Source organism: Trypanosoma cruzi, genomic scaffold (assembly GCF_000209065.1).
Source record: "Trypanosoma cruzi strain CL Brener 1047053517145 genomic scaffold, whole genome shotgun sequence".
NCBI lineage: Eukaryota > Euglenozoa > Kinetoplastea > Trypanosomatida > Trypanosomatidae > Trypanosoma > Trypanosoma cruzi.
Window position 1 is genome coordinate 388,857 of NW_001849571.1, and position 15,683 is coordinate 404,539.

Below are 15,683 nucleotides of genomic sequence, written 5' to 3' on the forward strand. Positions count from 1 at the left end.
CAAAGGAATTCAGTTTTAATGCCCTCAACCTTCCCACCTTCCCCCACAAAAGCTGCAAAAGATTGAAAACAAATGCACCGTCCAATAAATTCTTTGTGCAACACCAAAAGAAGCCGCAGTGTCTTATGCTGTCCTCACAGTCCGTTGTTGTCGGCTTCACGGGAACAGGCGCCAATCTTTTATTCTAAGCAATGCTGTGCGCCCGCACGCGCCATGCAGATCACAAGTAACACCTTCTGTGTCGGTGGCGCCGCCCCTTCCTAACCGAGGATGACGGCCCGCCTCTGCCGGAACTTCTTCCCGACGTGAGCACCGCAACTCCTTGCTGACCAGCGAGCGGCGGATTGACGTATTCCTGCCGAATCCTTGGCAGAGCGCATTCTTCCGTCCACAATATGAGGGCACATGCTCGACGTGCTCGGCCTGGCGTTCCGACAGTTTGAGAGGGCCTCACATGCGGATGCCAAAATGGCGCCACCGTCTTCCTAGCAGGCGCCTCGCGCGCAGGTCGCCACCGAAGTCGCCAATCATGCCGTCAGGCAACACACGCAGGAAGCACTAACGCGTGTACTCGAGATGGACCAGGGGCTTCCGCCACCGCCTCATCAGACGCCACGTGCTGCCGATCCCCGACGGACCACGGGAGACTCTGCCTCATCCACTGCGGGAATGTCTCCGTCGCTGGGAATATGGACTGCGACTGTTTGGGACTGCTCGAGCCTGCATAACGGCCCGTTTGCGACGGAATACTTGCCACTTTTGTACGGACGGGTTTTGCGCTACTCACTCGTTATCGCAACATCATACAACAACAGCAAAATGACAATTTGCTTTGTGATGAATATTGGCTGCGCTTCCCGTGGACCAACAATCCACGTGGTGTGCGTGGATCTCCTCCTTTTTTATTGTTACTTTGCTTTTGTGTTGCTGTGTGCGCTGCACCTCCTCTTGTGTGTGTGCGTGTCCTCCGTGAGGGGTGCGGCACGACGGACCGCTCTCGCCGTATGTGCATGCGGTGGAGCCTTGTGTGCCGCTCCTGTTTGCTTCTCCCTCTTCCATCTGTGTGTTGGTGCTGCGGCAGGGCTGTGTGTGTGTGTGTGCCTGTTGCCGTGGATTGGAGTGTGTGTCGTGCGTGGTGTGCGGCGTACGGTGCATGCCTGGCTGCTGCCCTCTCCTCATGTGGCTTGCCCTCTGTGTGTGTCTGCCGCACCTCTCGTCTCCCCTGTTGCTCTCCATGTCCCTCACTGTGCAGATCAGCTCCACACCACTGAATGACCACACTCACGATGATGATGACGTGCCGTCTGCTGTGCGCCCTGTTGGTGCTTGCCCTGTGCTGCTGCCCGTCCGCATTTGCGGCAGATTCTACGGGGGTCAATAAAGCTCCAGTTGACGTTAATAAAAGCGCCGCCACTTCATTATCCCCTGCAAAAGACATTAAAAAGTCGGCTGACGCTGATGGAAAGGCCACCGGTCTATCGCCCCCTTCATTAGGACCATCAAAGGGAATTCAAGGGAACGGTCAGCCAAATCCGCCAATTCCTGGGCCCGGTGAAGAACAAGGAAATGATGTTGTTGATGGAGGGGGTACGACCGGTCCGAGAACGCAATCAGATCAGGCGCGTAATAAGTTGCAAAAAGAGGATAGTAAGAGTACGAAAGGAACAAAAAGTGACACGAGTCTATCCGAGGGAAAAACTGGTAAGGAGCCTGAAGATTCTGGCGTGATTCCAGATACCTCCAAGGAAGCCAAAACGGTGACTCCAACTGTGACGGCTGAAGATGTTGTAAGCGCCCCAAGTCCACCATCCTCTACAACAAAGACTAAGCCGGCTGACGCCAAGAAGGCTGAAGATTCTGTCCATAGGACCGCGACGACTACAACACGGGTGCCAACTACGACCACTACGACCACCACTGCGCCCGAGGCACCTAGGAATACAACGACCACAGAGGCGCCAACCACGACGACCACCCGCGCACCGTCACGTCTTCGCAGGATCGACGGCAGCCTCAGCAGCTCTGCGTGGGTGTGTGCCCCGCTGCTGCTCGCCGCATCCGCGCTGGCGTACACCGCTGTGAACTAAAGAATTGTATGCGTGCTGTGCGTGCCAGCACTCAGCCACGGGATTTTTGTGCGTGTGTTCTGCTGCGATGTAAATAAATAAGAGAAAATAATGATTGTGTTTTGCTTTATTTGCTTCTGCTGCCGTCCTTTTTGCTTCGCGTTTTTGCTACCTGTATCCGTCACGTTGGACGCATCCCAGACACACTCATATGCATGACACGCACACAACTTTTTGCGTGGACGCATTTTTGTGTGCTGGTGTATGCACACTGGAGCCAAACTCTGCAGTTGCTTTTTTTTACTTTTTTGTTGCTTCTCTACTCGTGTTTTTAATTGTTTGTTTTTCTTGCTGATTGATTGCTTTAGGGCGGTGTGTGTTTGCGTTTGTTGCCTTTTACTGATTCCAACTGTCTCATGGTGTGTTTGTTGCTGCTGGTGGGCTGGCATTTGTCGCTGTGCGGTGGTTGTGCGTGGTGTAGCGGCCGTGTCTTTCCTTTTGCTTTCACTCTGCGTTGACTGGGAGTTAGTTTGTGCTGAAGGCTACACGCAAGTGACAGGAGTGATGATGGCGATGATGATGACTGGCCGTGTGCTGCTGGTGTGTGCCCTCTGCGTGCTGTGGTGCTGTGGTGCGGCGGTGGTATCGTCTATCCCTGACGTTACCGGTCGTGAAAATGTTCCGCATGGGTATTTGGTTGTTAATTGGGAAACTTTGCTAAAGAACGAATGTGCGACGGACAAAAAGTACATTAATAAGGATGGGACGGTGAATGAGTCAGCGGTGAAAGACTGCATACGCGATGCGATGAGGGTGGTTTGTAACGTTTTTTGTCGCAAGATTTTAGGGGAACCTGACGACTCTGAAGGTGAGCGTATTTGTGAGGAGTACGTTGGCAGCCGAGATGAGGCCGGCCAATCTTCTCATGTAATAACACCGGCGGAAGCAAAAACTCTACAAGCACCAAGGAGCGAACTGGTAGAATTGGGAAAAACACCGGGAGAGACACCGAAGCCACTATCGGGAGGACCAGCAACAGAAGATGAAGCAGCAAAACCAACAGGAGGACCACCAACACCGCCAGTGGAAGCACAACATAACCGTGAAGAAAACGTGCCGGTTTTACACCCAGAAGATGACCCAGGGACCACAGAGTCAAACAGTGATTCAGAAGAGGATGACAGCGCCTCCACTACAGACAACCAAGAGAGCGTAACACCCGACGGTCATGACAAATCAACCCCAACGTTACTCTCAACCGCCACCGATACTGTCAAAAAAGAAGCAGACAGGGTCAATACAAAGGGAACTCAAAAACCTGCGACGGAATCAAATGCCGAAAGGAAAGAAGTAGAGGAAAGCGATGAAAAAACATATGACAATACGAAAAAAATTCCAGCTGAAGCAGCTGCTACAACAAATAATACAGCGATGCCTGGCGACAGTGACAGCAGCACCGCGGTCCCCCACACCACCTCCCCTCTTTTGCTTCTTTTTATTGTTGCGTGTGCGGCTGCGGCTGCGGTGGTGGCCGCGTGAGAGTGAGGAGGAGAGAGCCGTGCACCGCCCGCACACACACTCGTCTTTCACCCACTCTCTGTGTGTGTCCCCTTGCATGGACTCTCGCCCTCACCTCATCCCACGAAGCACACACATAATGTGCCCATTGTATATATGCATGCACACCCATGCAGGCCCGTTGGTGCTCTCTTTTGCACGACACGCACCGCTGCCGTCCTGCCTGGCTGCATGGGCGGAGCACCGTAACCGTAACTGTTTTTTATTTTTTATTTTTTTGTAATTTTTTTGATTTGATTTTGCTATTAGCGTTTATCTATTTCTTACAAACCCATTCTTTTTTTTTTTCTTTTTTTTTTTTTTTTTGCGTATTTTAAATTTATTTTCCTGTTTGCTTCTTCTTTTGTTTAAAAAAAGTTTTTTTTTCTGTTCTTTTCTTTTTTTAATTCTTCCATCCCCTCATCCCCTCTCTTTTGCTTTTTGGGGGCAATCACCATGGACGTTTTTTTCTTTTCTACTATTCCCTCTTTTAATTGTTTCTTGCTGCACTCTTCCTGTGAGGGGTGCCGTGTGTTTCCCGCCCAACTGCTCCACTCGCACACTAACCGACACGCTCATGGCGACGGCCCTGTGCGCCTCGCCTGCTGCACGCATGAGGAGGGACCGCGACGAACGGCGCGCTGAGGGAGCCGTGACGTGTGGGCGTGCGACGAGGGCCTGTGGGGCGGAACACACATTTCTTTCCCTCTTGTTTTGTTTTCTTTGCTGCCAGGGCGGGCAGACACCCGCAGCGCCACACACACACAGCCACACCCTGCCGCCGTGTTTTTCTTTTCTTTGTTTTTGCTTTGCGTGCTCATTTCACGCGCTGGCAGTCCCGTCAGCATTTCTCTCCCCTCTGATGTTTTTTTATTTTGCTGCGCTCACTCTCCCGATGGAGTGACGCGACTCCCGTCATGTCTGCGTGCTTCTCTCAGTCCCCGCACACACGAGTGACTGTGCTCTGCGGGCCGCACTCACGCGCCGATGAGAGGGCTGAGGGGAGCAGCAACACGCAGATGACCCCATGAAATATAAACGATGTGCGGACACATGGAGGGTCAGACGGCTGAAAGACATGCAACTATTTAATTTTTTTTTTGTGGGCAAAATATGTGCGGACAGTTTGGTGTGGCCACACGACAAGCAGTTGTTTAAATTTGTGTGGAACAGTAATGGACGATTTCTTTTTTCATTTATAATTATTTTGTGTGATGGGGTTTATATAAGACGAAGGGGAAAGTTTTTTTTGTTTTAAATAAATCTTGTGTGAATTGCCGCTGCATGGGCTGCAGTGCAGTCATGAGTTTGAGCGGTCTTCTTCTTGTTGTTTCCGTCATGCGTCTCTGCTGTACATTTTTTTGCGTCTCTCCACATACTCTGCTCTCTTTTCTACTTCTTTGCTTTGTGTTTCTGCAGGCAAACACACACAAGATGCACATTGCAGTGGATTTGAATGCTTCTTTTGCAGTGCATGCTGGCAGTTGCGTGTGGCGCCTGTCCTCTTCTTCCGTGGCCATGAAGAGAAGGAAGGAGGGAGTGAGCGCGCAGCCCGAGTCTCCTTTCCTGTGGTTGTGCCGGTGAATGTGTCGTGTGCTTAGAGTGACGGCAGCCTGATCTATCGCGTGTGTGTGTGTGTGTGTGCGTGGAAGAAGTGTTCTGCTGCCAGTGCTGGGGCTCAGCATGAGAACTGTAATTTCAGTGGCTTTGATGTGCGCATGCGTAGCAGGAATGGTGAGCTGGGTGCTGTGTGCCATGTGGCCAATGCGGTGCACACATGTAGCAACTGTGCTGCCAGCTGTGCAACGAAGGAGGAAGGGGCCACCGTTGCCTCCACGATGAATGGGACGACGCATAAATACGCCGGCCCTTATGAATTGTGGTGGCGTCAATTTCCCTCCGATGGAACCATCCATCCGCCTGCACGGAGCAGCGATGCTGACCAGACAGGCGTCTGTCGGTTGCCGCCACCCCGTGAAGGGAAGGATGACACAAAATCTGGTGGACAACTGCGCCGCAAGTTAATGCTGAGCCGTCACGTCAGAACGAGGATTGGCGACAGTCTGCCGCGGCTGACGGACCCAACACCGTCGATCCGAGTCCTGCATCCAACACGGCGACCAACAATTCCGAGACGAAGCCTGAGTTTGCTTACGTTTAGAATATCAATGTGGCTCCGACACCACCTGAAAGAAGTCCCACGCCTGTCACCGGGCCGAAGGGGGATCCCATTGATGATGCGATGAGTGGTTTAATAAATGTTGAGTTGCCGCAGGGAGTCGATCTATTTGTACCGCAGACGACGCTGGTGCAGCCGACAGATGGGACTGTTCCAGTTACGACGAGGGATTCATTTGCTTCACCCTCTCTCGTCAGTGCTGGTGGAGTAATTGCTGCTTTCGCCGAGGGTCACATGGATGCCGAATATCAAGGTGGTCAATTAAGTAGGCCCTTTTCTTCTGATGTGGTTGCGGGGTACATCGACACTGCGTGAAATTGGTCCGCTCTTGTTGGTGAGATCAATAAAAGTATACATGGAAGGCACACACTGTGGTTGTTGCAGCGGAGGGAAAGGAGAGTTTGGGTGTTGTGCTCCGCCCCACAACAATCACGAAGGGCCACGGAGTGTTTCTTCTTGCGGGAGGCTCTGATGTGTCCTATGAAGGTGGGTGTTGGAGAGAGGGCGGATTGGAGCTGAAACTGGTTGTGGGTGATGTCACGAATCCCACGGGTGGCAAGCAGAGTGGACGGATCGAATGGGGCGACCCCAAACCACTCTCGAAGCTGATCTCTTCTGCTTCTCACAAGGGTGACTGGACGGAGTTCATCGCTTCTGGTGGCTCGGGTTTTGTGATGGAGGATGGCACGCTTGTGTTTCCTCTGATGGCGGAGAGTGAAGCAGAAGACGTTTACTCCATGATCATTTGCTCGACGGACAACGGCAGTAACTGGGCGCTCTCTGAGGACATTTCCCCTGCGGAATGCCTTAACACCCGCGTCACCGAATGGGAGGGATCACTTCTCATGATTGTTGATTGCGAGAATGACCAGAGGGTGTACGGGTCGCGTGACATGGGGGCAAAGTGGACGGAGGCCATCGGGACACTCTAAGGCGTGTGGGTCAACGCACGATCAGGAGTCTCTCAGAAGGAAAGCCTGCATGTGGATGCTCTCATCACCACGACCATTGAGGAAAGGAAGGTCATGCTGTGCACTCAGAGAGGGCATGCCTCGGGGAAGAAAAGGGCCACTGCGCTCTGCCTTTGGGTCACAGACAACAACCGCACGTTTTCTGTTGGACCGGTTGCCGTGGACAATGCTGCGAATTGTATGCTCGCCAGGACCCTGCTGTACTTGGATGGCAGTTTGCATCTTTTACAACGGAAGGGCAACGGTGAATGCCGTGTCATTTCACTCTCCCGCCTGACGGAGGAACTGAGTGCGGTCAGGTCCGTCCTCAGCACTTGGGTGCAAAAGGACATTTTCTTCTCCAGCTTGTCTATCCCCACGGCGTGGCTGGTAGCAGTTTTGTCCGATGCGGCCAGTGATGACACGTGGAAGGACGAGTACCTTTGCCTGAATGCGATGGTGAAGGAATGCAGTGAAGGACAGCGATGGGTTACAACTGACGGGACTTGAGTCCAGCGCAATGCGGCCTGTGAACACTCGGGGTGATAATGTGCGTCATGTATCTTTGAGCCACAACTTCACACTTGTGGTGTCGGTGACCATCGAAGAGACTCCGAGTGGGAACACTCCTCCACTCACTGCGATGCTGGCGGACACTGCGTCCAATCATACCGTGGGACTGTCGTGCAGCCACAATAAGAAGTGGGAGACGGCGTTCGAAGGCAATACAACAACACGGAGCAGCACTTGGGAGCCGAAGGAAGAATACCAAGTGTCACTCATGCTGCAAGGCAACAAGGCCTCTGTGCATATTGATGGTCATTCGCTGGGGGAGGAAGAGGTGCCGTTGACGGGCGAGAAACCACCTGAGGGTTCGCTTTGGCGCGTGCGGTGGGCACGAATCTCATGTGACGGTGACGAATGTCTTTCTGTACAACCGCCCACTGAATTCCACTGCGATCCGTGCACTCAAGGACAGGGTCCCCGTTCCGACGTGAGAAGCGGCCCCGACGCCACCCGAGGAGACTCGAGTAGTTGACAGCGTCAGAGAGCACGTTGCTGGGGATATTACAGAAGAGAAATGAATGGGCACAACGCCCTGGAAACGAATCCCCACCACAAATAGTCACCTCGCAGGGTGTGGAGCGGCGTGAGTCCCGACGACCGCCTCGCCTCTCCCAACGACGTGAAATCGATACTGCGTGATTTAGGCGGTAACAACACCGTGCGTGTGTGCGTGTCTTGTGTGCCGCTGCTTCCTCTGGGATTGTATTTGTGTTGTGGCAGCCTTCTGAGCCACAGAGTGTGGATTTGCGACTCCTCACGGAGAATACGCGCCGCATTGCCTGTGCTTTTACTGTCTGTTTTTTTCAATGCTCTTACTTTGTAATGTTCTTTTTAATGCAGTTTAGCTGGAGTAATAAGTACTGTTGTTTTTTGTTTACGTAATGTTTGGTTGCTTCACACTGTAATGAGCGAAGTGCTTCTCCCTCTTTTTTTGTTTGCTTTTGTTTTTGCCCACACGCGGTGCCGGCGCTGCGGCTGTGCGTCCCACGGACTGCACGAAAGGAGGATTGAGGAGAAAAGGCCGGATGCCGCATGAAATGTGAAGGATGTTCTGTGGGCTGGTGAAACAGTACAATCTTTTTGTTTTAGTTTTATTTTCTTCTTGGTGCGGGCAATGTGTATATTACACAACCACACGGTCCTCTTGTGCTGCTCGGCACATGAAAAAAAACCCTGCCGAACCAAATTTTACTAATTTTTTAATTTTACTTTTGGGAGTCATGCCGGAGCCTCACTCTTTTTTGCTCTTTCCTTTTGTAAATTCCGGCGGCTTGCTTTTATTATTACCGTATCCACTGTTACTGTGTCTCATCGCGTCCCGTTGAGTGTCCCACTGCTGGCTGTGCTGTTGAAATGCCCTCATTTCTTTTTTTTCTTCCCTGCTAGAGGCACCGATGGTCCGCGACGACGATTGCTTGTGTTTCCCATTTTTCGATGGCACGAGGGTGACTGGGCGCGGCCTGCAGAGCGCACTCGGAGTGGAGCGGATGGTGTGCGCCGCGCCTCATTGTGAGTGTGGGACGACACCCGTTAGAGAAGAGAGAAGTAAGGGACAGCGCCGTGGACTTGTATGCGCCCCGTCCCTCTCGTTGCCGCCGTGTGTGTGCCGTGCGCATGGCTCTATCTTGCAGTGCGACGTGGATGGCGTTTCTGATGCGTGCGTTGTGCGGCGGGCTTCCCTTCCCCATGGCACCGTTCTTTTGTGTGGGAGAGTGGAGGGAGTGGAGATGTGTGAGGGAGTGAGGGTGACCGTTGTTTCCGCACATTTGGATCTTCCACACAATTGGCACCTCTCGGCAGCCTCTCGCAGCTCCCAGGCCGTGGATTGAGAGGCTGCTAGGGTCTGCTCCAAGCACAAGGACAACAAGCTGCAGTGCATGACGGCCAGCCTGATCCGCGTGTGGTTGCAGCGCATGGAGCACGTGCGCCAGTACGCGTTGGGCGCTGCGCTTCTGATTGGAGAGGAGAAGCGGCACGACATTGTGACGCAGCGTGTTTGTTGCGCGGCCGTGGCATGCCGGCGATTGTGAGGGACGTGGTGGACACGGAGCTGTTAAACTGGGAGGAGGTGGCGTACGTTGCGGCGCAGCGTGAGCGCATGACGGACTGCCTGTACTGGGAGGGCCCGACGATCCCGAGGCCTGTGCTGGAGGGTCTGAGGAAAGAAAGTAACAGTAATGGTGACTGTGGGGATGTGAGAAAAGGTGCACGGCGAGGGGCGCTCCTCTTTTGCTTTGTTTTGGTTGTTCTTGAACTGTGCCCACCTAATTGTTGTTGTGGTGCGTGGCTCTTTTCGCTGGATTGGACGGTGCGTGGCTGTGTGACGTGTTTCTCTCTCTTTGCTTTCACTCTGCGTTGACGTGTTGTTAGTTTGTGCTGAAGGCTACACGCAAGTGACAGGAGTGATGGCGATGATGACGACTGGCCGTGTGCTGCTGGTGTGTGCCCTCTGCGTGCTGTGGTGCGGTGCAGTTTTTGGGCGCGCGATGGACGATTACTGCAGTGAGGGTGGTGGGAGCGGTTTAATGCACACGAGTAATGGTGGAGATGACGGCGTGTCTCTAAAGGCGAACTGCGGGTTGTTATCCACTCGAATGGCATTAATAAATGCGGTTGAAGCTGCAGATGAGGGAGGATTGAGCGGTGATGCCGGTTCATCTCAGGATAATTCGAAGGAATCATTGCAGGATAAGACATTGAGCGATAATGCGGAGGGCGGTGCAGCGCTTGTCTCAGGAGGAGGTGTTGTCGCAGATCCACCACCACCACCACCAGCGGCTCCACTGCAGAAGCCCGGAGGAAGAAATACAGGAGAGGAGGGAAAACAAGAAGAGTTGGATAAAAAAGGAAATGAAGCGGATGATAAGAGTAGAAGTGAACCTGGTCCCCAAAAACCAAAAACTGAACAATCCTCTTCATCAGCATCTGGCGGTCCTGGCACTCAGAGTGACGTGGAACCCGCTTTGGAGGATACTTCCGAGAGTAATGAATCTCTCGATGACGCGCTGAAACAAGAAGATGCAGGCGAAACGGAAGTAACAAAACTATCAGACGGAGAACCAGAAAAAGGCAAAGGTAATATGGCACTCACGGAGACAAATGACAGTCAAGCGAAACAGAAAGAAATACAACTACCAACACCACCAACACTACCAACAACACAAGTGGATGAACATTCCAGCCCTGGAGATACCGTGAATAAGCAACAGCTACAAAAACCCCAAAGTGAAATGGACCCAAAGAACAATTCACAAAAAAAGAGCGTTATTACAATCACAGCCGATCAGCACAATGAACCATCTGCCGACCATGCAGGATCAAGGCCACCATCACCAACGGCAAACGGTGATGCCGCCAATAATGAAGCCGACAAGAGCACTGAAGACGGCACCCCGAACAATGATCCAGCAGCTGATGGTGCAGAGACACGAGAAGAAAAAAAAAATGAAAATATGAATGCCAATCCGAAGGAAACACCAGTTGAAGCCACAGTAATAAAAAACCCAACAAAGACGACGACAGACAGTGACAGTGACGGCAGCACCGCGGTGTCCCACACCACCTCCCCTCTTTTGCTTCTTCTTGTTGTTGCGTGTGCGGCTGCTGCGGTGGTGGTGGCCGCGTGAGAGTGAGTGAGAGAGCGCCGTGCACCGCCCGCACACACACTCGTCTTTCACCCACTCTCTGTGTGTGTGTCCCCTTGCATGGACTCTCGCCCTCACCTCATCCCACGAAGCACACACATAATGTGCCCATTGTATATATTGCATGCACACCCATGCAGGCCCGTTGGTGCTCTCTTTTGCACGACACGCACCGCTGCCGTCCTGCCTGGCTGCATGGGCGGGGCACCGTAACTGTTTCTGTTTTGTTTTTATTGCATTGAGTGGGCGACCTCTCTCTCTCTCTCTCCCTGTGTGTGTGTTTTGCTTTACGGGAGCAATGAGAGTGTGTGCGCTGGTTGTCCCATGCTTCGGCTTTTTCTTTATTGTTTTGTGGTTGAGAGCACCCATTCCGTTTTTTTTTTTTTTTTTAATTGTTGGCTTGCTTTGACGGTGGACGCTTAAACTGTTTTCTTTTTTATATTCCTGTATTCCTTCTTTCCTGTTGAAAGAGTGTTAGCCTCTTGTATTCTTGTGACGCCACCAATGTTTCTTCTTTGACATACGCCATGCGTCCGTTGATCGACGTTACTCTGTGACCTGCTGCGCTGCTGCAGCTGTTGTTGATGATGCCTGCGACGCGATTGCCAGCGGGTGTCTTGCTGTCAGCCTGACGCATCCTTCGTTCCTTGACGATTTGTTGCGTACCGACGGTGCGTGGGCGTCTCTGGTGATAGTGAAGGACGCGTGTCCCAGAGCGCAGGATGCGTCGCGGGTGTGCAGCGTCGTTTGGAATAACCGATGCGTGCCCATCCGCATCCAGGCGTCATCAACGGACTGTGAGGACAGCATAAGGCACTGCGGCTTCTTTTGGTGTTGCACGAAGAATATATTGGACGGTGCTTTTGTTTTCAATCTTTTGCAGCCTTTGTGGGAGAAGGTGGGAGGTTGAGGGCATTAGAACTGAATTCTTTTGAGTGGCTGCGTTCCGTTGACTTGCGGCCAGTCGTGGCAGTCTTTTGGGGTCTGGCCGCCCGTCTCTTTTTTTTACTTCCCACCGCAGCACGTGGATAACACTGATCCGAAGAACATTTGTTTGACCGCGTGTGAGCTGCTGCCGTGCGTGGTGCGTGGACTATGTGATTGTGTGGGGAGGTGCATTGGGGTGACGAATACTTCTGTTTGGCGTGTCGCGGTGTGTCGGAATGATGTTCGGATGACATGTGAAGGGTGTTGTTATTGTAGTTTGTGTGTCTTCTTTGGTGGAGCCGACATGTGTGCGGGGATTGTGGCATTGCTGGCTGACAGTTCCACGTCACTTTTCGGCATTCCTGGATGTGCTGAGGAATGACGGCTAGCGACCAGCGTGTTGGTGCTGCTGGTGGGAATAAGTGCATCGGGAATAGGCCGTTTTCTCTTTTCCGTGCTGGAGCCGATGAACTGGCACGAGGGCACCGGCTGCAGGCTGCCTGCCAGCACGTGTGAGCGGCGGATCCATGCACACACCGACGCTCATCGCAAGAGCGGGTGCGATCACAGTGGCCTTTTGTGGCGTGCTTTTGTGGGCGTCAGCCCATCGAAGAATGTGTGAAGCAAACGGCTGACTGCACACGAGGAAAATAAGTGCGTGCACTGTGCCGTGTTTCAGCGTCGGTGGCAGAGCGGCAGGAAGCCCGTGCTGGCAACTGAGATCTTTGCGTCGCGAGGGATGTCGGTGTTGATTTTGGATCGTCGAGGGTGAAGTGATTTTGCTGCTGCCCGTGTGTGTGGCCACTCCGGCAGAGGGCGGACACAAAAGGGAGGGATGCAGGCGCTGCGTGTGTGTGCAGGTGCCATGCAACAACGCCACAGCAAACGTGCTGCGACTCGGTGACCCTCACATCGCTGTGGTCCTCACGAACAGCCCAGGCACGGCCCACATCGATGCATTTAGTGGACGGAGTGAGGCATCTTTTGAGGCGCAGCAGGGAACAGGATGTGTGGACGCAGCCACGACGTGCATGGAGTGTCACGATTGCACAGCCGGCTGTGGCTGGTGGAATATTTACTTCTCGGAGGCAACAGAGAGAGAGAGGGTGAGAGAGCTGCTCCTGCTGCTGGCGTCGTTGCTGCCTTTTGTGGCCTCCCATGCCGATTATTGTCTGTCCGCTGATCATGGGTGGCATGCCTCCACTAGTGACGTCGTCTGCAGGCATTCCACAGCACCAGTGAAACACACATCACGTCGCATGCTTTGGCTGCGGATATGGTGTCGTGCATGCAGCCGGCATTATTTTGCCCGACTCCTTTTCACTGCTTTGCGACAAATAGATGCGTCCCCGCCCGAGCCCTTCACTGCAGCTCCGTGTGTTGTACTGCCAGCACAAGACTCTCCTCTTGTCTGACGCCTGGCTGACAGTCCAACACCACTGCGTTGGGACATGCAAGGATGTGGACTGCCGCTCACGGTGTTGGGCACCGCCGTTTGGATGCGGCGGCCACACGAGCGGATGTATTGTGGCACAATCAAATGCGTGAATTACGCGGAATCACAGCGGCTGCAATAATATCAGCGGTGTGGCACCACGGAATGTGTGAGGGGGTGATGCATGCTGAATCACAGTGGGCGGCATGCGAGGGAAGTGCACCGCGACGGAGCGTCGTCCCGCCCTCAGCCTGCAGGGGAATGTACACCCACAAAATATATGGACGAGACACCACCAAACACACATGCCCTTCCATGCACCAATAAATAGGAGCGAAGGTGCATTCTAGTGTATGGGAGTCCACTCACATATTTTTTATTTCCACCGTTTATTGCGGTGAGGAATCAGGTGCCACAGCAACGAAAGGAAAAACAAACATCTATTGCAACACTTTACCAGCGAAAGGCAGGAACAACACAAACCGAATTATTGGCTGCACCAACACAATAAACATTCACAAGAGGAAAGAAATAATAATTGTGCACCCTGCAGGAATCCCCAACACACGATGCAGGCATGAAGGTTTGTCCTCTGCAAAAACAAAACAAAACGCATGCAGACATCTGCCAACATTAAACAGAAACACAAATAAATGGTTGCTTGCTTTATTCCATTCCTTGCGCTTATTTTTGCGTGTGCTGCTGCTGATGCGGTGATGGCCGACCTGCATGAAGTGGTGTGCGCTGAATATGGACGAAGGCCAAAGGCAACTGAATTGTTCTTGTGATGAATGTTGGCTGCGCTTCCCGTGGACCAACAATTCACGTGGTGTGCGGGGATCTCTCCTTTTTTATTGTTACTTTGCTTTTGTGTTGCTGTGTGCGCTGCACCTCCTCTTGTGTGTGTGCGTGTCCTCCGTGAGGGGTGCAGACACGACGGACCGCTCTCGCCGTATGTGCATGCGGTGGAGCCTTGTGTGCCGCTCCTGTTTGCCTCTCCCTCTTCCATCTGTGTGTTGGTGTTGCGGCAGGGCTGTGTGTGTGTGTGCCTGCTGCCGTGGATTGGAGTGTGTGTCGTGCGTGGTGTGCGGCGTACGGTGCATGCCTGGCTGCTGCCCTCTCCTCATGTGGTGTGCCCTCTGTGTGTGTCTGCCGCACCTCTCGTCTTCCCTGTTGCTCTCCATGTCCCTCACTGTGCAGATCAGCTCCACACCACTGAACGACCACACTCACGATGATGACGATGTGCCGTCTGCTGTGCGCCCTGTTGGTGCTCGCCCTGTGCTGCTGCCCGTCCGTGTGCGTGACAACAACTGAAGATACAGCTGGTAAATCTGGAAAAGATTCCGGTTCACCAAATTCTGAGCCAGACGAGCAAGATCATGTGACGGAATCGCCCAGTGCAACTTCTCCTTCGCAAAAGACAAGAGAGGGAGAGAGAGAGACTAAACAGACAGAAACTACGGTGACTCATACGTTAGAGACAACGAGTACAGTAACCGAAACGGCAGAGTCACAACGTAATCTGAATAAGAAACAGGATCAGGAAGGGCAATTAAGCAAGGAACAGGCAGAACATTCGGGTACCGTTACGGTAAAAGAACAAAATGAGAAACCAAACGCGCTAACTACGACCACGACGACAACGACAAAGGTGCCAACTACAACCACGACCACTACGACAACCACGACTACCACCACGACTACAAAGGCGCCAACTACGACGACCACCCGCGCACCGTCACGTCTTCGCGAAGTCGACGGCAGCCTCAGCAGCTCTGCGTGGGTGTGTGCCCCGCTGCTGCTCGCCGCATCCGCGCTGGCGTACACCGCTGTGGGCTGAAGAGGTGTGTGCGTGCTGTGCGTGCCAGCACTCAAAGCCACGGGGACATGTGTACGTCTACTGTGGTCCGATGTATAAAGTAAGAGTAATTATGATGATTGTTTTTTGATTTGTTTGTTTCCGCTGCCCTGCTGTGTGCTCCGCGTTTTGCCCCACATTCGTCACGTTGGACGCATCCCAGACACAGTTATGCATGACACGCACACAACTGTTTGCGTGGACGCATGTCTGTGTGTGGGTGCATGCACGCTGGAGCCAAACTCTGCAGTTGCTTTTTCTACTTTTTTGCTTCTTTACTCGTGTTTTTAATTGTTTGTTTTTCTTGCTGATTGATTGCTTTAGGGCGGTGTGTGTTTTTGTTTTTTGCCTTTTACTGATTCCAACTGCCTCATGGTGTCTTTTTGCTGCTGGTGGGCTGGCATTTGTCACTGTGCGGTGGCTGTGTGACTTGTCTCTTCCCTTTTCCTTTCACTCTGCGTTGACGGGGAGTTAGTTTGTGCTGAAGGCTACACGCA

The 15,683-nt window shown here is 52.8% G+C and overlaps 4 protein-coding genes and 2 pseudogenes across 4 annotated transcripts, besides 14 other annotated features; all 6 read left to right on the forward strand.

Moving 5' to 3' along the window:
• Positions 1-2,709: a sequence feature (heterozygous, non-Esmeraldo-like haplotype).
• On the forward strand, positions 1,272-2,087 carry Tc00.1047053506965.10 (mucin TcMUCII, putative; the record flags this gene model as incomplete). Its single annotated transcript, XM_809053.1, has 1 exon — positions 1,272-2,087. One exon carries the CDS (start codon positions 1,272-1,274, stop codon positions 2,085-2,087), a length of 816 nt encoding a protein of 271 aa, XP_814146.1.
• Positions 2,631-3,605, forward strand: Tc00.1047053506965.20 (mucin-associated surface protein (MASP), putative; the record flags this gene model as incomplete). Its single annotated transcript, XM_809054.1, has 1 exon — positions 2,631-3,605. One exon carries the CDS (start codon positions 2,631-2,633, stop codon positions 3,603-3,605), a length of 975 nt encoding a protein of 324 aa, XP_814147.1.
• Positions 2,710-9,430: a sequence feature (areas not merged during assembly with more than two copies in the genome that could not be assigned to a particular haplotype).
• Positions 3,843-3,874: a sequence feature (AT_rich).
• Positions 3,919-3,950: a microsatellite.
• Positions 4,002-4,065: a sequence feature (T-rich).
• Positions 5,249-5,271: a microsatellite.
• On the forward strand, positions 5,772-7,793 carry Tc00.1047053506965.40 (annotated as a pseudogene).
• On the forward strand, positions 9,181-9,489 carry Tc00.1047053506965.60 (annotated as a pseudogene).
• Positions 9,431-10,240: a sequence feature (heterozygous, Esmeraldo-like haplotype).
• On the forward strand, positions 9,725-10,945 carry Tc00.1047053506965.70 (mucin-associated surface protein (MASP), putative; the record flags this gene model as incomplete). The annotated part of the gene is made up of 1 exon (XM_809055.1): positions 9,725-10,945. The coding sequence occupies one exon, from the start codon at positions 9,725-9,727 to the stop codon at positions 10,943-10,945; it is 1,221 nt and encodes a 406-aa protein (XP_814148.1).
• Positions 10,241-14,129: a sequence feature (areas not merged during assembly with more than two copies in the genome that could not be assigned to a particular haplotype).
• Positions 11,337-11,357: a sequence feature (AT_rich).
• Positions 14,130-14,638: a sequence feature (areas merged during assembly that could not be assigned to a particular haplotype. This can correspond to areas where the two haplotypes were merged or to regions with more than two copies in the genome that were merged during assembly.).
• Positions 14,560-15,168, forward strand: Tc00.1047053506965.90 (mucin TcMUCII, putative; the record flags this gene model as incomplete). The annotated part of the gene is made up of 1 exon (XM_809056.1): positions 14,560-15,168. One exon carries the CDS (start codon positions 14,560-14,562, stop codon positions 15,166-15,168), a length of 609 nt encoding a protein of 202 aa, XP_814149.1.
• Positions 14,639-14,914: a sequence feature (heterozygous, Esmeraldo-like haplotype).
• Positions 14,915-15,064: a sequence feature (haploid, Esmeraldo-like haplotype).
• Positions 14,953-15,056: a microsatellite.
• Positions 15,065-15,683: part of a sequence feature (areas not merged during assembly with more than two copies in the genome that could not be assigned to a particular haplotype) that runs on past the window's edge.